We start from the raw sequence: 21,739 nt of genomic DNA on the forward strand, positions 1-21,739 counted from the left end.
TATTTGACCTTATAAGATTTAAATCTTACATTTTTATTTCTCAGTGCATCTTTCTCTTCTCTTAATACATTTTTTTTTCTTTTCTCAGCACATCTCTATCTTTAATTTTCTCTATCTCTCGTCTTCTTACTTTCTATGCATCACATCTTTTTATATTCTTGTGCCCAAACCTAAAATATCAAATATTTTAAGATGGAGGGAGATACTAGGACGGAGGGAGTATGTGCTCCTAGAAGACAAGTCCAGTGTAGCTACGAAAGATAAGATCATATCAAAGCATTCATCTATTACAACTGTATAAAACCAAATAGCTCACACGACATTTAGTAAATGAATGAAAGCTAACCTCTGTTTTGAAAAGTCTAAATTATATTCTTTCTTGAACCAGAGTTGAAAGAGATAGAATTGTGTGCATTTTAGAATGGAGGGTATATTTGTTTACTTGCTTGACTGAAGGATGTGTGTGTGTGTTTGGAATTTTGTTCATATTTGAGTCAACTCATAAAAGTTCTATGCAATCCTGCTGTTTCAACACGCATAAAGACATCATGTAACCTATGTCCGAATGGTTGAGCTTTATTTATGCTAACGATTCTGAACGTTAGGAATCCCTTCATTCTCTTTTATAAGACATCATGCGAATTTTGAATCTTTGATAATTTATTAGATTTGTAATTCCATTTCTTAGTATGAATGATATAAATAAAACAAATAAATAATCACTTATTTGGTTCCAAAATAAACACATAGTATCTTGCTTCTTATGAGTCAAACTTAATAATAGTATAAACATCTATATCTCCAATAAATATTATAAAAGTATATACCATGCTCAATCTAATAATACTTATTATATATCATAAATATTAATATTATTATATATATTTAATTAATCTAAAAGATTTGACTGCTCAATAAGTGAGATGTGAGTTTATTTTAGGACGGAGAAGTAAATTATAATCTAGAATATCACATCAAACTACGGTTGGCCATCGACAATATATACTTCCTTTATTCCTAAATAACTGTCGTTCTCACTTTTCGAGAAATAACTTTTACTAATTTTATATTAAAAATATTAATATTTATGGTACATACTCCATCCGTTCCTAAATAACCGTCGCTTTCGTTTACCGAGAAATAACTTTAACTATATATATATATAATACTAATATATATGGTATATAATTAATATCATTAAATAAATTGCTGAATCTATTTTTATAATAAATTTATTTGAAGATATAAATTATTGCACATATGTTCTACAAATCTAATCAAACTTATAGTGAAAAAAATAATAGTTATTTAGGGACAAGGGAGTAGATTTAACTCGGAGATTTGACGTCATTTGTTAAAATGATCCTGGATACTGAAAAAAATGATCCTGGGATAGCCACTGCGCACGCTCAGAGCGGAGGGAGTTTTTTCAACAGATCGAGAGGCGTGTCACATCCCATCCGACATAAATGTGACTTATAACGCTCGAGAGGCCGCAACCGTATTTTTCTCCGAGAACGAATCAGTCGCAACATTTCGGTTTGTTTTTAAGCCAACGGGGCCAAATACTTCCCGGCCGGAGTCGATCGAACCCACTGGCTTCCCTCGGTCGGGTCTCTCCAAAACAGCAAAGGCGCCGAAGCAGCTACCACCGCACTCGAGTCCGCCGCCGCCGCGCCGCTCTAAATCGGCACCGCGGAGCGGGCTGGCTGGTAAGCAATCCTACCTTTGCCCTGACTGATTACTCGTTCTCGATCGAACCCAAACCTTTCTCTAGCACTGTCAGCTTTGGATTCGCCATTCGCGTGCGGCGTCCGGGTGCTCTACTTGCGAACCCAATCTGTTCATCCGTCCATTTTTTTCTCGATTATACGGACTTTCCTGCTTCTCCGGCACGGGAATCCACTGGTCGATCGTAGTTGATGTTACACTTGTTGCTTGGCTTATTTTCCTATAGAAAAAGGGCCTTACGCTCTGTGCGGGGTCTGCGGAAGGGTGGCAAGCCTTGCCCTCAGGATTGAGACCGCGACTCGAACCCGAACCAACACAGGCGATAAGACTCCACGCACCAGGCCCGTCCTTCCTTATTTTCCTATCATAAACTAAAGTTTTTGGGGGTTCGCCTGTTCCTGCATTGCTCATAGGAGATGAAAACGAATGTTATGCATTTTAAAATTTGGGGAAATTTACCCCTTAGGTTATATGAAACCGCATATCTTCGTGGATGAGTTTTCGTTCATAATATTGGAGTATGGGGACTATCTAGTTGTTATTATATTCTGAAGGCTAGTGCCTCTGTTCCGAAGTGTAGATTGATGGACTTAACCAGCAACTGGAGTGCATCTATCTCCCGTCTATCAACTGAACTAGATTCGTTTTGAGACATTTGTACACAAAATTGCTTGAATCCTGCTGCATTTTTTTTCAGGGAACTCGTTTGCTACGATGGAAGAGGGCAGCGACTACTATGTCGTCAGGAAAGGTGATGTGGTGGCAGTTTACAAGACTCTAAGTGACTGCCAGGCTCAGATTTGCTCTTCGGTATGTATAAACAGCGTGGAACTACAAATATTTAGATGATTGTAATGTAATGTTGTTTGCATCTCATTTTGCTGATGCTTGAAGGGTTGTGTTAATTTGATTTTTCACTTCTACGAAATGAAAAAGTTATACCGAAATACATTGAACCTACCTTTTGGCGATGCTAATACCAAATTATTTAGGAGAACACCACATTCCCTCACTCCCTAAACTCCCTGACATGTATTACATTGTCTTTCTATACTTTGTTTCTTTTGGCTTCTTGTTTTGTCATGTCCCGAAATGGGGGATCTTAGATCTATACAAGTATGCATATCAACTTGAGTAGCCTCTTAGCTTGCCATCTCCCGTCTAAGCGAACCACTCCAATAATGTCTACAAATAAGTTATCTAAGGTTTCAGCTGTTTCTTCATGTTTATTAGGAATGACATTGTTACTAATACACTGCTAGTTCTATGAATAGAATAGATATTTCCCCGAGGCTAGGTTGGCAAGATGTTTAAGAATCCTTTATTTTAGTTTAATACACAACGATTGTCACTATCTGTGAAATCTTGCGCTAGCTATATACTCGTATAAGATTTCAAACCATAATAGCTGTTCAGTAATTAATGGTATAATTGCCACTCATAAGCTTTTTTGTTCTTTTACTAAAAGTCATTTGTTTTTATGCTCTAGCATTTTCCTGGCTACCACAAGAACTTATTTGACCTTGCACAATATCCCTTACCTTGTAATCCTAATGAAACTCCCGTCAAGTATGTGTAGTATTACATTATTTTAGCTATGTTTTGTTTTGATTTTGTGTTTGATCTGGCAAAATGTTTTAGCAGCAGACTGTCTTGCTGCTAAACTGTTCAACTGTATTTTTCTATATTCTATTTTTCTTCTATCATTCTTCAAAATTTAAACAAATACTGTGAAATCTCACTGAAGCTACATCAATGTCCCTAAGGAATTCTATAAATGCAAGTCTTGTCAATTGCATGCATTCTGTGATGGACATTATCTCCTTAGATTGCTGCTTCTCTTCTCTTAAAGGTATCTGGTCCTGCTGCAAGTGCCTACAAGGGTCACTCTTGGAGCAGAGGAAAGGAGGAATACCTGTCTTCACGGGGGCTAAGTAATGCTACTTACGTAATCAATGCAGCTGAACTTAGGGAAGATGTACTTGGTCCCCTTGTGCCGTGTAGTTTCCAGGTAAAGTGCTGAAGATTTCATTGATTGTGTAGTTCCATCACTATTTGGCACATTGGAATCTTTTAAAAAATACTGAGTTCGCGGGTTGTCTGCTAGGATATGGATATTTTCTTGTTCGTATCTTCTGCTCACTGAAGTCTCATATTTTCCAGTATCCTTTTCTTTGCAGGACATACTTGGTTCTAGTCCAAATCAACTGGCTCCAAATCATATAGGCTTCCATAATGTTATAGCATCTCAGACTGGAGCACAATATGTTGATCTGAACAATGTAAGTATTGCAAGAATTCAAATATCAGCAATAAAATCAACATCATCCTCATATTAGTGTCTAATATGATACACAATCCTCAGATGCCAACTAAAGGCAGAGTGGATATGAAAAAGAGGAAGATTAGAATTCTCTAAGGCAGAGTGGATATGAAAAAGGGGAAGATTAGAATAATCTAACACATGCATTTCCCCTTGTAATGGTATTTCACATGGCTGGCATCATAAGTTCATAAATCATAAAGCATGTACTCCCCCCATTCCAAATTATAGGACGTTTTGGCTTTTCTAGAATACATTGCTTTTACTATGTTTCTAGACATGGCGTATATCTAAGTCATAGCAAAAGCTATGTATCTAGAAAAGCCAAAACGTCTTATAATTTGGAATGGAGGGAGTATTTAATTTCCAAAGCAACTTGCCTAGCAAATCGGCATATGTCTGATGTGAAATGCATATTAACAAATGAAACTATGCATGGATTTTGTATATGTGAATCCATGCTTGTACTGATTTACACCAACTATACATGTACATAAGAAATTTAGAAATCCATGGGAGATGAACTTGACCTTTAATCTTAGGCAAGTTGTTTTTTTCCCTTGCTGGCATGGTGTCTCAAGCACTATTATCTCAATCTGCCTATTCAGTCATAAAAGTTTATTATGTACCTCTTAACACACCACTTGTGTTAGTATTGGCATTTGCTGTATGTGTATGATGAGCTTATGCTGCAGGAAGCCAGATCCAGTTCCTTCGGGCATATGTCACCAGCAAATTTCAATCATACTGGAGCTGTTGATGCACAACCTATCTCAAAACAATACGTAAGTTCAATCATGTTTGGGTTAATTACTTTCCACCTTTACCGCAATACTTGCACCTATCAGTCTCTTCAGTTTCCATGCAACTATTTTATTGAAAATATTGTCTTGATTATGCTCTGTATCAAGTAAACTAAATAGTATTGACTCAGTATGATTCTATGGTGAATACTCTTTAACTTTGTTGTGCGATAATATGAACCAGACTTTGTTGTGTAACAATATGAACCAGACAGGTCTTCAACCACATATCTATTACCACTAAATTTGTATTCGGCAACTTAAAAAGAAAAACTCTCTGAACTTGGAATGGTAGCATTTTATATCCAAAATCAAGATGCAGTTCATGATTAAGAGAAGAATTTTTCAACCTTCTGTACTTTGCATTCCTTTAAGAAAGGTAGTTCAAAATCTAGGTTTCAGGCTTTTAGTTGATTTCCTCTTTTCTTTTACGTTTGAGGCTCTGAGTCCTGGTACTTTTCTTGTCCTCTGGAAACTTATTATTTCTTGTATATTATTTGTGCCGTGTACTTTCCACTGTCCTTAGAAAAAGGCTGGTGCATTAATAATCTATATGGGGGGAAAAAGGTCAGTACCACAAAATCGAACAGAGCAACAACTTAATGTAGAACAACAAAGCTATCAACCCTTAATATACCTTTTAAATGATATTACTTTGTGCTGTTGAGGGAAAGTGTTGCATGTGGACAAATTATGGTAATCAAACAGATTGCGAGGCTTGTTCATTTAAGTCTGCATTCTTGCATACAAAAGATTCTAACTAAAAGAGATTTATGGTAGTGCTAGAAACAAATTACAATGCAAGGCTCAAGTACTGATTTATCTTAGCTACATGTTTTTATGCACTTGCATGATTCAGATTAATGTCTTGTGATGCTTCCCAGTTCCCATCATACATGATATTTATTTTCATGCATAAGTTGATACTGGGTTTTGCACTTATCTGGTTATTCAGATGGTGGGTATTCTTCATTTTGATGGTGCTTCAAAAGGGAACCCAGGAAAAGCAGGTGCTGGAGCTGTGCTTATGACTGAAGATGGTAGAGTGGTATAATCAAATACTTAGTGCACTTAAAAAAGCTCTTGTTTGTGGTTGCTCCATCTATCACTGGGTTCACTGATGTTATCCAATAACCTTGAAGATATCTCGGCTTCGTGAGGGTCTTGGTGTCGCTACTAATAATGTTGCTGAGTATCGGGGCCTGATCTTAGGACTGAAATATGCGATTCGCCATGGATTCAAGAGAATTAAAGTACATGGGGACTCTCAACTTGTCTGCAATCAGGTATGGCTTTTTTCACTATAGTAATCAAAGCTTCATCCCTTACTTTACTTGGTTGTCTAGCTTCTCAGTTTTGTCATGATAGACATTTCATCCTGCTTAAGGAAAGAGGCAAGGGCAATTTGGAAAAAAATAGAAGAAGAGCAACCTGTATAGATGTGTTTTTTCTTTACATACTATTCTACCTAAAAATAAAAATAGTGTTCCTCTTGTTTCACTCTACAGAAATACAGTAACTGAGCAAAGCTAAATAACGTTGTCAATGTTGTCTTAGCATTGTTCTCTGTGCAATTTTATATTCTGAAAGTATGGAACATGTGCACAAGAACTCTTGACTTAAGATTGTCGAATCATTTATGCCTTTTCTTGAGAACTACATTCATTGTGCAATCGATAATGTTCCTCTCCAAATGAAATATTGGACCAGAGAATTATGGTATCAAGAAAATGTTGTTGTTGCTGCTTCTTACTCTCTACCCTAAATAGGTGAATGGTGTCTGGCAAGTGAAGCAGCCGAACATGATCGAGCTGTGCAAAGAAGTGAGAAGGCTAAAGGAAAACTTTCATTCCTTTGAGATCATCCATGTTCGACGGGTATGCAGTGCATTTACAGTTTTATATAAGCTTGCAGACTCTTTGGTTTTGCATCATAGATATTGGTCAAATCAGATATTCGTCGCACCATAGTTGATGTTATTTGCAAGTACTGACCACTTGTATATGCTTTAATTAAGCAAGCTACCACAGCAATGGTTGCTTTCATCAGATTGAAAAAAAAAAGCATTAGTTTCTATTGTTCGGCTAAGTGCTTTGCTGATTTTACCCCGTTCCTGCTTCTGAATGAAGGAGTGGAATGCTGAGGCGGATCGCCAGGCGAACATCGGTATCACGCTTGCAAGTACACAACATCCATCATCCCTCATTCTAGTTTTCTTTCTTGTTTTCATAAAAATCACTGGCTACACTACATTGCAGGTGGCGCCGTGTCTGAGGAGCGTGGTGACATCTGATACATCAGTTACCAACTTATGTAATTAACTATAATTAGCTGGACCTTTGCCTTTCCACCTTTGTCGAGTTGCTAGCCTGCTCTATGGCAGGAGCTGAGGTGATGGCTTGGCGTCTACGTAGTAGGCACTATATCCAATTACTTTTACACTAGTTGGACCCATTTCACCGTCGAACTGCTACGGAAGTCTGATTTTCTGTATCCAGTTGAAGGTACTGGGCCCACTTTGATGAACCCAGTAACTACTAGTGTAAGCTTCGGTCCATGGACCCTCTCTTGGCGTTTTGGTGCATCATGTAAGTTAACACTATGGGGCCACAGTTTGATGCTTACCGTAAGTCCGTAACTGTGCTTTGGAAACTTGCCCTCAATTTGAGGTGGTTCGATAAGTTGATCTGGGAAAGGCCGTTAGATGGCTATTTAGGTCAGTTTCAATGTGAGGTTTCATGTCCAGTTTCCAAGACATGACACCAAGAATGAAACATGATGAAACAGAGCCCCTCAATGCAAATAGGCCTGTTCGCTTGAACTTATCAGTTGGCTTATCAGTTAAAATCTATAGTATTTTTTTCTCATAACAAAATAGTTTTAGTCGGTTTATCAGTCGGCTTTAATACCAACAGTTTTAGTTGGTTTATCAGTCGGCTTTAATACTAGCTGAATAGGCCTGTTTTATTTCACCGTTGCATAGGCTAGCTTTATCATTTAATTCTTATATTGTGTTGTGATCAAATGTGTTATGTGAACTATGTAGCCATTTTAGAACATGATAAAATTAGCAAATAAACATGGGTTATCATACTTAGCAGAACAATTCACCATACAGAATGACATCTCGTGGAAAAGGGAAGGCTTTCACGCCCTGTTCGTTTCTCTTATAATTCATCTTTTTTAGTTTGTTTTTTCAACCGGAACAGTATTTTTCTCTCACAATAAATCAGTCGGAACAACGTTTCGCCTTATTTTTTTAGCGAAGCGAACGGGCCTCATACTTAAAAATGACAGCATTCACTCAAGCACTATGAAAGGGACCGTGACACCTAAGAGGGGAGGGGGGGTGAATTAGGCAACTTAAAATTCTAACTCTAAACTATGGCCTCTTTTTCTAACCTTAGCAAAACATATGCAAAAAATAAACTATCTAAATGTGCAACTACGGTTTTGCTAGTGTGTTGCTATCTCTACCACAAAAGCAGTGAAGTAATCAATGTAAATGCGGAAGCTAAAGAGCAAGATAGAGATATGCAAACTCCCGTCAACGACTCCAATATTTTTACCGAGGTATCGAGAAGCGCGCAAGCTTCCTCCTAGTCCTCGTTGGAGCCCCTCACAAGGAATCCCTCGCAAGGGCCAAGCTCCCGGTCGGGTAACTCTGTGGATAGCCTCGGGCCTTCTCCACGCGCAAGTGGGTCTCCGACGTGCCTTCCAGCAAGCCTCTCTCGGATGCTCCCCGCCGTCTTCACTATCAAGCTTCCGACCGAAACGCCGCGGGCCTTGTTCCCTCCAGTACACGGTGACGGCCACACCACAAACGTGGTTGGTGTGATCTCACAAGACTTCAAGCCCCTCCAATGTACAACACTTGTGCTCGCAAGCACGGGGTGACAAAGAGGTATGCAAACCTCACTAAACACTAGGCATAAACCTAGAGTAAGTGCATAAGCGGTGGTCTAATTAACCTAAGCACTTCGCAAAGCACTTATGCTAATCACCTAATAAAACACTAAGCACTATACAAGTGGAGATCACTAAAATGGTGTATCAACACCCTTGGTATGTTTCCTCAGCTCCACACACCTCAAATGGCCGGTTGGGGGTTGTATTTATAAGCCCCACTGAGAAAGTAGCCGTTGGGGTCGAATTCCCGCGAAACTGCTACTGACCGGACGCTGAATCGTCCTGACCGGACGCGTCTGGTCGTCCCGACCGTTGAGCCGGCAATGTGCTGATCGGACGCTGGCCAGCGTCCGGTCGCCTGCCACCGGACGCGTCCGATCGTAGATATGCCGCTCTGGAACCTTTCTGTACTCGATCGGACGCTGCGTTCCTGCATCCGGTCGGTTGCCGCCAGCGTTCGGTCCTTGCGTCCGGTCGCACTTCCAGCGTCCGGTCCAGCGTCCGGTCGCCTCTACGAGCTCGTTTCTTCACGATCTTGCGTACGGCTTGGTTTCTATCTTCATGCTTGGACTTTGCTTGATATCTTGGGTCTTTTCTTGTGCTCCTAAAGTCTTGCTTAAGGTGTTGATCATCGGATCATCACGTCGCCTTCGTCCAAGTCACGTCTTGCACCCTGTTGGACTACAAAATAAACACTTGCAAATTCATTAGTCCTATTTGGTTGTATTGGTCATCAAACACCAAAATCCAAAGTAAATGGGCCTAGGGTCCATTTTCCTTACAATCTCCCCCTTTTTGGTGATTGATGACAACATGACCAAAGCAAGCAAATAATAAGAATTTGGAAGTTAAAAACTACCTACTTGCTAGGATGCAATGCGAAGGGCAAGGTTATATGATACTAATTGACAGATACCAATTAAAACTTTACTTAAAAGCTTGTCTTGTCCTTGCAAATGTCCCCATGTGATATTATGGGTTAAGGCCTAGCTTTCTAAAAAAAATTCTCCCATTACTTAGACTAACTCATAATTCACTTTCCTCCCTTTTTCAGACCATTACCACTTGTAGACACCTTTGGTCCTTCAAATTCTCCCCCTTTGGCATCAAACACCGAAAAAAAAGACATTTGTAGTACAATGAAGGGTCAAATTTCGTGATCCTTTATGTAGAGAGTGAAATGGATCACAAAATTTGACTCTCACATTATATAGACTAAGCTCTCCCTAAATATATGCATACATATGGTAGAAAGCAAAGCATATGCATAATTAGCAATTTATTGCACAAGAGAGGTTAATCTATATAATGCATGGAGAAAGCAAATAAATATCAAAGAGAGATCAACATGGTGATATTGGTTTAGAAATACCACATGTGAAAATCAATTTGATTTCTACCAATTGAAGTATAATGCTTTCCTCTGGGGACTCTATTTTCCTTGCAATGAGACTACTACACACAAGATAAGCTTAAAAAGGTGTTAGTCTCAAGGCATCCAACTTGCAGATTAAGCTCCCCCTAAATTTGTGCACACAAGTGTTGAATACTTGTTAAATTTGTGCACATTGATTTAAGTATCAAAATATCATTTGAAAGATGATATTTGGGAGAGATTATCTACAATTTGGACTTTGGCACATATTAGATAAATAATTATAAAACAAGCTATGTGTCGTGCTCCTAAACAATTTTAAACCATGTAGGTTTGCTCCAAGGGTTGATCATGAAACCAAGCAAGCCTACCATATGATATACCTATTGAATGCATGACAAAAGATTAAGCATGTAAATGCAATCAAAGGCATGAAATATAACTAGATGCTTTAAGAGTATATCAATTGAAAAACAAAACCAATTGAAATGAATACTAATTTGAAAGTAATGACATCTAGTTACCTAACATGGAAAGAGGAATTTGGGTCCATAGTATTCACTAACCTACTTGGCAATGACTTTGTCCATCATGATGCACCCCATGAAATGCACTTAAACTTTGCCAAGTCTCCAAATTCCCCGACGTCCGACGGACTTCTCACTTTCCTTTTGGGATCCAAACCTTCTTGGTGCTCTTCATGTTTGAAATAATTTCCTTTGACACCCAAAAGCGTTTGACCCCATTGTTGGCTTGCTTGTTCACCTTGATGGCCACCACCTTGTCATTTTTCTTCTTCTTCAAGAGATAAGGTGTGGAGGCCTTCTTGTCCACCATGTTGGTGTAGGTGTTGGAGAACTTGCTTGTTTTCTTTTTCTCCTCCTTCTTTGCTCCTCCCCCATTCTTCACCTTGCACTCATAGGACTTGTGGCCTTCCTTGTGGCACACGTAGCTATAAGGAAAATGGACCCTTGGCCCATTTACTTTGGATTTTGGTGTTTGATGACCAACACAACCAAATTGGACTAATGAATTTGCAAGTGTTTATCTTGTAGTTCAATAGGGTGCAAGACATACTTGGACGAAGGTGACGTAATGATCCGATGATCAAAACCTTAAGAAAGACCTTAGGAGCACAGGAAAAGAACCAAGATATCAAGCAAAGTCCAAGCATGAAGATAGGAACCAAGCCGTACGCAAGATCACGAAGAAACGAGCTCACAGAGGCGACTGGACGCTGGACCGGTGGCTCGGCAGACAGGCGACCGGATGCGAGGATCGGACGCTGGTGGCAACCGATCGGACATAGAAACGTAGCATTCGATCGAGTACAGAGAGGTTCCAGGTGCGCGAAACTACAACCGGGCGCGTCCGGTGGCAGACGACCGGGCGCTGGCAGCGTCCGATCAGTAGTTCACGGCTGCAACGGTCGGGACGACCGGACACGTCTGGTCAGGACGATTCAGCGTCCGGTCAGTAGCAGATTTATGGGAGTTCGACCCCAACGGCTACTTTCTCAGTGGGGCTTATAAATACAACCCCCAACCGGCCATTTGAATACAGTGGAGCTAAGAAAACATACCAAGGGTGTTGGTACACCATTTTAGTGATCTCCACATGCAAAGTGCTTAGTGTTTTATTAGGTGATTAGCATAAGTGCTTTGCGAAGTGCTTAGGTTGATTGGACCACCGCTTATGCGCTTGCTCTAGGTATATGCCTAGTGTTTAGTGAGGTTTGCATACCTCTTGCCACCCCGTGCTTGCGAGCACAAGTGTTGTACATTGGAGGGGCTTGAAGTCTTGCGAGATCACACCAACCGTGTTTGTGGTGTGGCCGCCACCGTGTACCGGAGGGAACAAGGCCCGCGGCGTTTCGGCCGGAAGCTTGATAGTGAAGACGGCAGGGAGCATCCGGGAGAGGCTTGCCAGAAGGCATGTCGGAGACCCACTTGCGCATGGGGAAGGCCCGAGGCTATCCATGGAGTTACCCGACCGGGAGCTTGGCCCTTGTGAGGGATTCCTTGCGAGGGGCTCCAACGAGGACTAGGGGGAAGCTTGCGCGCTTCTCGATACCTCGGTAAAAATACCGGAGTCGTCGATGGGAGTTTGCATATCTCTACCTTGCTCTTTAAACTTCCGCATTTACATTGATCATATTATTATCATTTGCGGTAGAGATAGCAACACACTAGCAAAACCGTAGTTGCACATCTAGATAGATTATCTTTTGCATAGGTTTTGCTAGAGTTAGAAAAAGAGGCCATATTTTTGGAGTTAGATTTTTAAGTTGCCTAATTCACCCCTCTCTTAGGCGTCATGGTCCCTTCAATTGGTATCAGAGCCGGTTGGCTCATATTAGGACCCTTGGCTTAACCGCCGTTGAGCCGACGTTATTGTAGAGTGGTTGGGATAGATACCGCTAGGCCTCCACAATTTGACGGAACTAACTTCCCATACTATAAAGCTAGAATAGCTTGCCACCTTGAGGTAGTTGATTTGGGTGTATGGAGAGTCACTTGTGATGGGATGAAACCCATCAAGAATCTCGAAAAACCCACAAAGAGTGACGAAAAAAAATACATTTCAATGCTAGAGCTAAGAATTGCTTGTTTGAATCCTTTAGCATGGATGTGTTTAACCAAGTGTTCACCTTAAATATGGCATATGAAATTTGGTTAAAACTCCAAGAGCTCCATGACGGCACAAGTAATGTCCATGAGCAAAAATATTGTCTAGCCAAGCAAAATTATGATTCCTTTGCTATGAATGATGATGAGCTTGTTCATGATATGTATTCTCAATTGAATCTAATCATCAATGAGCTTCATTCAATAGGATTATTAAAGCTAGATGATGCGGACATCGTGAGGAAGATCATCTCCGTTCTACCACAAAAGAAATATGCAAGCATCATCACCATCCTTCACAACATGGAGAACTTGAGCACCATGACCCCGGGCATTGTCATTGGAAAGCTAGTGGCATTTGAAATGTCACGTAAGATGGGTCAAGGAGAAGCATCTTCATCAAGCAAAGGCAAAGCTCTCGCTTGTAGCAAGAAGAAAAAGATGAAGGGCAAGAAAGTTGAGTCAAGCTCAAGCTCAAGCTCCTCAAGTAAAGAAGAAGATGAGGATGATGATGATGATGATGAAGATTCAAGTGATGATGATCAATCTTCCTCCTCTACCTCTGACCTTGATGAAGAATCAATCAAATTAATCAATAAGGTGGAGAAGATGATCCAAAGGCTCAATGTCAAGGGTGTGCCCATCCAAATTCAAGACCTCGTTTTCACTAATCAAAGAAACGAGCAAAGAAAGAGGGGATGCTATGGATGCGGCGAGTTGGGGCACTTTGTGGAAGTTTGTCCAAACAAGCCCACACCCAAGACAAAGAAGAAGGCATGCAAGAACAAAGCCCTCACAACAATAAGGTCATGGGATGATTCTTCAAGTGAAGAAGAAAACCATCACAAGAGGCGAAGTCACAAGCACTCATCATCAAGCTCTTCTTGTGTGTGCCTTATGGCATGAGGTAACGAAAGCTCATCTTCTAGTGAGAGTGATAGTGATGATGATTTGCCTTCTTCTTACAATACAATTGTGCAACAAAATCTTAAATATGCTAAAGTTGCACTAGTCAACAAAAGAAGCTCAAAACTTTAAAAGAAGAGCTAGGTAGTTCACAAGAAGCATACAAGAATTTGCTTAAACAATATGAAAACTTTGCAAATCTCAATGTTGAACTATCTACTAAAATTGAGCAACTTGAGACTAGTACAACAACAAGTGCATGCATAATTAATGATAAGCAACTTGAAAAGAAAAATGAAAAATTAAAAGAAAAGTTAGCTAGCTCACAAAATGATTATCAAAGTTTGCTTGCTAAAATGGAAATCATGTGCAAACATTGTGATGAGCTAACAAATAAAGTTGCTTATCTTGAGGCCATCAAAAATACCCCCACCAAGGCATCTAAAAGAAATGACATAATTAAAAAGGATGCCTCTACTTCTTGCAATGATTTATGTTTAGACTCACCTTGGTGCAACCAAGTTTGTGTTGAGAAAGTTGTTGTAGATACATGCACACAAGAGGTTGCAAAGGAGAATGCGCAACTCAAGCTAGAAGTAGTTCGCCTCACCAAGGACTTGACTCAAGTGAAAGGTAAGGCGAAGCAAACCCAACTTCATCAAGATAACACCGTCAAGGGAGTGAAGAAGCTTGATGAAGGACAAACCATGGTTTGTTACGTGTGCCACAAGGAAGGGCACAAGTCCTATGAGTGCAAGGTGAAGAATGGGGGAGGAGCAAAGAAGAAGGAGAAAAACCAAACAAGCAAGCTCTCCAACACCTACACCAACAATGTGGACAAGAAGGCCTCCACACCTTATCTCTTGAAGAAGAAGAAAAATGACAAGGTGGTGGCCATCAAGGTGAACAAGCAAGCCAACTATGGGGTCAAACGCTTTTGGGTGCCAAAAGGAAATCATTTCAAACATGAAGAACACCAAGAAGGTTTGGATCCCGAAAGGGAAGTGAGAAGTCCGTCGGACATCGGGGAATTTGGAGACTTAGCAAAGTATGGGTGCATTTCATGGGGTGCATCATGATGAACAAAATCATTGCCAAGTAGGTTAGTGAATACTATGGACCTAAATTCCCCTTCCCATGTTAGGTAACTAGATGTCATTCCTTTCAATTAGCATTTATTTCAATTGGCATTGTCTTTCAATTGGTATACTCTTAAAGCATCTAGTTATCTTTGTGCCTAATGTTTGCATTTACATGCTTAAATACTTTGTCATGCATTCAATAGGTATATCATATGGTAGGCTTGCTCGGTTTCATTATCAACCCTTGGAGCAAACCTACATGGTTTAAAATTGTTTAGGAGCACGACACATAGCTTGTTTTACAATTAATTATCTAATATGTGCCATAGTCCAAATTGTAGATAATCTCTCCCAAATATCATCTTTTAAGTGGTATTTTGATACTTAAATCAATATGCACAAATTTTACAAGTATTCAACACTTGTGTGCACAAATTTAGGGGGAGCTTAATCTACAACTTGGATGCTTTGAGACTAACACTTTTTCAAATGGTATCAATTCTTTCAAACTTATCTCATGTGTAGTAGTCTCATTGTAAGGAAATTGGAGTCCCCGGAGTTAAGCATCATTCTTTAATTGGCATCATCATGTTGATTCCATTTCATATTTATATGCTTTCTCCATGCATTATATAGATTAAGCTCTCGTGTGCAATAAATTGCTAACTATGCATATGCTTTGCTTTCTACCATATGTATGCATAGATTTAGGGGGAGCTTAGTCTATATAATGTGAGAGTCAAATTTTGTGATCCATTTCACTCTTATACAAAGGATCATGAAATTTGACCCTCCCTTGTGCTACTAATGTCTTCCTTTTTGGTGTTTGATGCCAAAGGGGGAGAATTTGAAGGACCAAAGGCAAGCGTCAAGTTGATGTCTACTAGTGGTAATGGTCCGAGAAAGGGAGGAAAGTGAATTATGGATTAGTCTAAGCAATGGGAGAAATTTTTTTTAGAAAGCTAGGCTTTAATCCAAAATATCACATGGGGACATTTGCAAGGGCAAGACAAGCTTTTAAGTAAAAGTTTTAATTGGTATCTTACAATTGACTTCAATTGGTATCCCTAAATATCTTATATGATTTCAATTGGTATCTTTAAGCATCAAATAAACTTGCCCTTTTTGCATTGCATCCTAGCAAGTAGGTAGTTTTTAACTTCCAAATTCTTATTATTTGCTTGCTTTGGTCGTGTTGTCATCAATTACCAAAAAGGGGAGATTGTAAGGAAAATGGACCCTTGGCCCATTTACTTTAGATTTTGGTGTTTGATGACCAACACAACCAAATTGGACTAATGAATTTGCAAGTGTTTATTTTGTAGTTCAATAGGGTGCAAGACATACTTGGACGAAGGTGACGTAATGATCCAATGATCAAAACCTTAAGAAAGACCTTAGGAGCATAGGAAAAGAACCAAGATATCAAGCAAAGTCTAAGCATGAAGATAGGAACCATGCCGTACGCAAGATCGCGAAGAAACGAGCTCGCAGAGGCGATCGGACGCTGGACCGGACGCTGGAAGCGCGACCGGACACTGGACCGGTGGCTCGGCAGACAGGTGACCATATGCGAGGATCAGACGCTGGCGGCAACCGATCGGACACAGAAACGTAGCGTCCGATCGAGTACAGAGAGGTTCCAGGCGCGTGAAACTATGACCGGACGCGTCCGGTGGCAGACGACTGGACGCTGGCAGCGTTCGATCAGTAGTTCACGGCTGCAACGGTCGGGACGATCGGACACGTCTGGTCAGGACGATTCAGCGTCCGGTCAGTAGCAGATTTACAGGAGTTCGACCCCAACGGCTACTTTCTCAGTAGGGCTTATAAATACAACCCCCAATTGGCCATTTGAATACAGTGGAGCTAAGGAAACATACCAAGGGTGTTGGTACACCATTTTAGTGATCTCCACATACAAAGTGCTTAGTGTTTTATTAGGTGATTAGCATAAGTGCTTTGCGAAGTGTTTAGGTTGATTGGACCACCGCTTATGCGCTTGCTCTAGGTATATGCCTAGTGTTTAGTGAGGTTTGCATACCTCTTGCCACCCCGTGCTTGCGAGCATAAGTGTTGTACATTGGAGGGGCTTGAAGTCTTGCGAGATCACACCAACCGTGTTTGTGGTGTGACCGCCATCGTGTACCGAAGGGAACAAGGCCCGCGGCATTTCGGCCGGAAGCTTGATAGTGAAGACGGCGGGGAGCATCCGGGAGAGGCTTGCCGGAAGGCACGTCGGAGACCCACTTGCGCGTGGGGAAGGCCCAAGGCTATCCACGGAGTTACCCGACCGGGAGCTTGGCCCTTGTGAGGGATTCCTTGCGAGGGGCTCCAACGAGGACTAGGGGGAAGCTTGCGCGCTTCTCAATACCTCGGTAAAAATACCGGAGTCATCGACGGGAGTTTGCATATCTCTACCTTGCTCTTTAAACTTCTGCATTTACATTGATCATATTATTATCATTTGCGGTAGAGATAGCAACACACTAGTAAAACCATAGTTGCACATCTAGATAGATTATCTTTTGCATAGGTTTTGCTAGAGTTAGAAAAAGAGGCCATATTTTTGGAGTTAGATTTTTAAGTTGCCTAATTCACCCCCCCCCCTCTTAGGCGTCATGGTCCCTTCAGTAGCAAACCACGGTTTGTCCTTCATCAAGCTTCTTCACTCCCTTGACGGTGTTATCTTGATGAAGTTGAGTTTGCTTCGCCTTGCCTTTTACTTGAGTCAAGTCCTTCGTGAGGCGAGCTACTTCTTGCTTAAGTTCCTCATTTTCCTTTGCAACCTCTTGTGTGCATGTATCTACAATAACTTTCTCAACACAAACTTGGTTGCACAAAGGTGAGTCTAAACATAAATCATTGCAAGAAGTAGAGGCATCCCTTTTAATGATAGAACTTTTCTTTTTAGGTGCCTTGGTGGGGGTATTTTTTACGGCTTCAAGATTAGCAACTTTATTAGTTAGCTCATCACAATGTTTGCACATGATTTCCAATTTAGCAAGCAAACTTTGATAATTATTTTGTGAGCTAGCTAACTTTTCTTTTAATTTTTTCATTTTTCTTTTCAAGTTGCTTATCATTGATTGTGCATTCATTTGTTGTTGCACTAGCCTCAAGTTGCTCAATTTTAGTAGATAGTTCAACATTGAGATTTGCAAAGTTTTCATATTGTTCAAGCAAATTCTTGTATGCTTCTTGTGAACTACCTAGCTCTTCTTTTAAATTTTTGAGCTTCTTTTGTTGACTAGTGCAAACTTTAGCATATTTACGATTTTGTTGCACAATTGTATTATAAGAAAGCAAATCATCATCACTATCGCTCTCACTAGAGGATGAGCTTTCATTACCTCGTGCCATAAGGCACACACGAGAAGAGCTTGATGATGAGTGCTTGCGCCCTCGCCTCTTGTGATGATCTTCTTCACTTGAAGAATCATCCCATGACCTTATTGATGTGAGGGCTTTGTTCTTGCACGCCTTCTTTGCCTTGGGTGTGGGCTTGTTTAGACAAACTTCCACAAAGTGCCCTAACTCGCCGCATCCATAGCATCCTCTCTTTCTTTGCTCGTTTCTTTGATTAGTGAAAATGAGGTCTTGAATTTGGATAGGTACACCCTTGACATTGAGCCTTACGATCATCTTCTCCACCTTTTTGATAAGTTTGATTGATTCTTCATCAAGGTCGGAGGTGGAGGAGAAAGATTGATCATCATCACTTGATTCTTGTTCATCATCCTCATCTTCTTCTTCACTTGAGGAGCTTGAGCTTGAGCTTGACTCAACTTTCTTGCCCTTCATCTTTTTCTTCTCGCTACAAGCGAGAGCTTTGCCTTTGCTTGATGAAGATGCTTCTCCTTGACCCATCTTACGTGACATTTTAAATGCCACTAGCTTGCCAATAACAATGCCCGGGGTCATGGTGCTCAAGTTCTCCATGTTGTGAAGAATGGTGATGATGCTTGCATATTTCTTTTGTGGTAGAACGGAGATGATCTTCCTCATGATGTCCGCATCATCTAGCTTTAATAATCCTATTGAATGGAGCTCATTGATAATTAGATTCAATCGAGAATACATATCAAGAACAAGCTCATCATCATTCATAGCAAAGGAATCATAATTTTGCTTAGCTAGATAATGTTTTTGCTCACGGACATTACTTGTGCCGTCATGAAGCTCTTGGAGTTTTAACCAAATTTCATGTGCCGTATTTAAGGTGAACACTTGGTTAAACACATCCATGCTAAATGATTCAAACAAGTAATTCTTAGCTCTAGCATTAAAATGCATTTCTTTTTTGTCACTCTTTGTGGGCTTTTCGGGATTCTTAATGGGTTTCATCCCGTCACGAGTGACTCTCCAGCACCTAAATCAACCGCCTCAAGGTAGCAAGCCATTCTAGCCTTATAGTAGAGGAAGTTAGTGCCATCAAATTGTGGAGGCCTAGCGGTATCCATCCCAACCACTCTACAATAGCGTCGGCTCAATGGCGGTTAAGCCAAAGGTCCAAATATGAGCCAACCGGCTCTGATACCAATTGAAAGGGACCGTGACACCTAAGAGGGGGGGGGTGAATTAGGCAACTTAAAATTCTAACTCTAAATATGGCCTCTTTTTCTAACCTTAGCAAAACCTAAGCAAAAGATAAACTATCTAAATGTGCAACCATGATTTTGCTAGTGTGTTGCTATCTCTACCGCAAAAGTAGTGAAGTAATCAATGTAAATGCGGAAGCTAAAGAGCAAGGTAGAGATATGCAAACTCCTGTCAACGACTCCGGTATTTTTACCGAGGTATCGAGAAGCGCGCAAGCTTTCCCCTAGTCCTCGTTGGAGCCCCTCACAAGGAATCCCTCGCAAGGGCCAAGCTCCTGGTCGGGTAACTCCGTGGATAGCCTCGGGCCTTCCCCACGCACAAGTGGGTCTCCGACGTGCCTTCTGGCAAGCCTTTCCCGGATGCTCCTCGCCGTCTTCACTATCAAACTTCCGGCCGAAACGCCGCGGGCCTTGTTCCCTCTAGTACACGGTGGCGGCCACACCACAAACGCGGTTGGTGTGATCTCGCAAGACTTCAATCCCCTCCGATGTACAACACTTGTGCTCGCAAGCACGGGGTGGCAAGAGATATGCAAACCTCACTAAACACTAGACATAAACCTAGAGCAAGCGTATAAGCGGTGGTCTAATCAACCTAAGCACTTCGCAAAGCACTTATGCTAATCACCTAATAAAACACTAAGCACTATGCAAGTGGAGATCACTAAAATGGTGTATCAGCACCCTTGGTATGTTTCCTCAACTCCACACACCTCAATTGGCCAGTTGGGGGTTGTATTTATAAGCCCCACTGAGAAAGTAGCCGTTGGGGTCGAATTCCCTCGAAACTGCTACTGACTGGACGCTGAATCGTCCTGACCGGACGCGTCCGGTCGTCCCGACCATTGAGCCGGCAATGTGCTGATCGGACGCTGGCCAGCGTCCGGTCGCAGATATGCCGCTCTGGAACCTTTCTGTACTCGATCGGACGTTGCGTTTCTGCATCCGGTCCGGTCGCGCTTCCAGCGTCCGGTCGCCTCTGCGAGCTCGTTTCTTCACGATCTTGCGTACGGCTTAGTTTCTATCTTCATGCTTGGACTTTGCTTGATATCTTGGGTCTTTTCTTGTGCTCCTAAAGTCTTGCTTAAGGTGTTGATCATCGGATCATCACGTCGCCTTCGTCCAAGTCACGTCTTGCACCCTGTTGGACTACAAAACAAACACTTGCAAATTCATTAGTCCTATTTGGTTGTGTTGAAAATCAAACACCAAAATCCAAAGTAAATGGGCCTAGGGTCCATTTTCTTTACACACTAGATAGCAGTTTCATATTACATGGAGAAAAGAAAAGGTAATTCTGGTTGAGCTCTCACTAGATGCAGCTAAAACTGAAATTGTAATGAAAATAGCAACAATGAAAAGTAATTCAGGAAACAACACACTAAAAAAAGTGTGGCCAAAGCAGCCTACCAGAAGAGCACGCACAGATGCACCTTGGCAATAGAACATTCAGAAGTGAATACTGTAAAAACTCATACTCGTGGCACCAAAGAAATTGGGAAGAACTGAACAAGAATCTCTCTATCCAAAAATAGAAGTTATTCTCGCTTTCCGAGAAATCAATTTTTTTAATTTTGACCAATTATATATAAAAAAATATTAATATTTATAATACATAATTAGTATCATTAGAGAGATCATTTGAATGTACTTTTATAATAAACTTATTTAGAGATAAAAATATTATACGTATAATTAAAGTTAAAGAAAGTTTGAGTTATCCTTCTTTTTTTGGCGGATGGAGTACCAACAAGAGGACTGCACTGGGATCTTGTATGGACGAAAATTCCAATACTAAACAAGATTTCAGAAGCACCAACAGGAGCACTACACTAGGATCTGGAACCGAAACACTGAATCTAGTGTAGACGAGCAAATCAGCGGCGCAGCCCACGAACTCGGCAGCAGCGAACGCGACGGAACTCGGCAGCGGCGCAAGCGATGACGCTGCTTTGCGGTTGCGTTGGCCACCACTGCGCCCTTTTTCCCCCTCGTCGGACCCGCGCATTTCCGCCGCCGCCGCCGCCGCCGCCGGAGTCGCATCCATTTGGAGACTGAGGAAACGTGTAGAGGGGAGGGGAGCAAGGAAGTACATGAGATTTCACTCGCGTTCTGCACTCTGGAAGGGGAAAGAGGAGATCGGCGCCGGAAGGAAAGGAGAGCGGCGGGAGTAGGATATATGGAAGGGAGATGTGTGTGCGCGCAGGTGGCCGCACCCGCCGAATTTTTTTATTTTTTAGCTTTTTTTTTGAATTTTTTCATAAATATGTCTATGATTTTAAAATCTGGACCCTTAACTTGGCACCATCGTTGCTGGCGTCGACCTTACACGTCTCGGCACCATGGCCGAGGTCTTGGGCTCGACGCAGACGTGGCAGTGAC

The 21,739-nt window shown here is 41.2% G+C and overlaps 1 protein-coding gene across 1 annotated transcript; it reads left to right on the top strand.

The window, feature by feature from the left end:
- Positions 1 to 1,555: 1,555 nt before the first annotated feature.
- LOC136539001 (uncharacterized) lies at positions 1,556 to 7,639 on the top strand. The gene is made up of 10 exons (XM_066530924.1): positions 1,556 to 1,712; positions 2,429 to 2,541; positions 3,584 to 3,742; positions 3,912 to 4,013; positions 4,750 to 4,839; positions 5,813 to 5,905; positions 6,000 to 6,143; positions 6,627 to 6,734; positions 6,987 to 7,038; positions 7,116 to 7,639. The coding sequence occupies exons 2-10, from the start codon at positions 2,446 to 2,448 to the stop codon at positions 7,148 to 7,150; spliced, it is 879 nt and encodes a 292-aa protein (XP_066387021.1). The 5' UTR covers positions 1,556 to 1,712; positions 2,429 to 2,445; the 3' UTR covers positions 7,151 to 7,639.
- The last annotated feature ends 14,100 nt before the right edge of the window (positions 7,640 to 21,739 follow it).

The sequence above is a fragment of the Miscanthus floridulus genome, chromosome 2, assembly GCF_019320115.1.
Source record: "Miscanthus floridulus cultivar M001 chromosome 2, ASM1932011v1, whole genome shotgun sequence".
NCBI classification, from domain to species: domain Eukaryota; kingdom Viridiplantae; phylum Streptophyta; class Magnoliopsida; order Poales; family Poaceae; genus Miscanthus; species Miscanthus floridulus.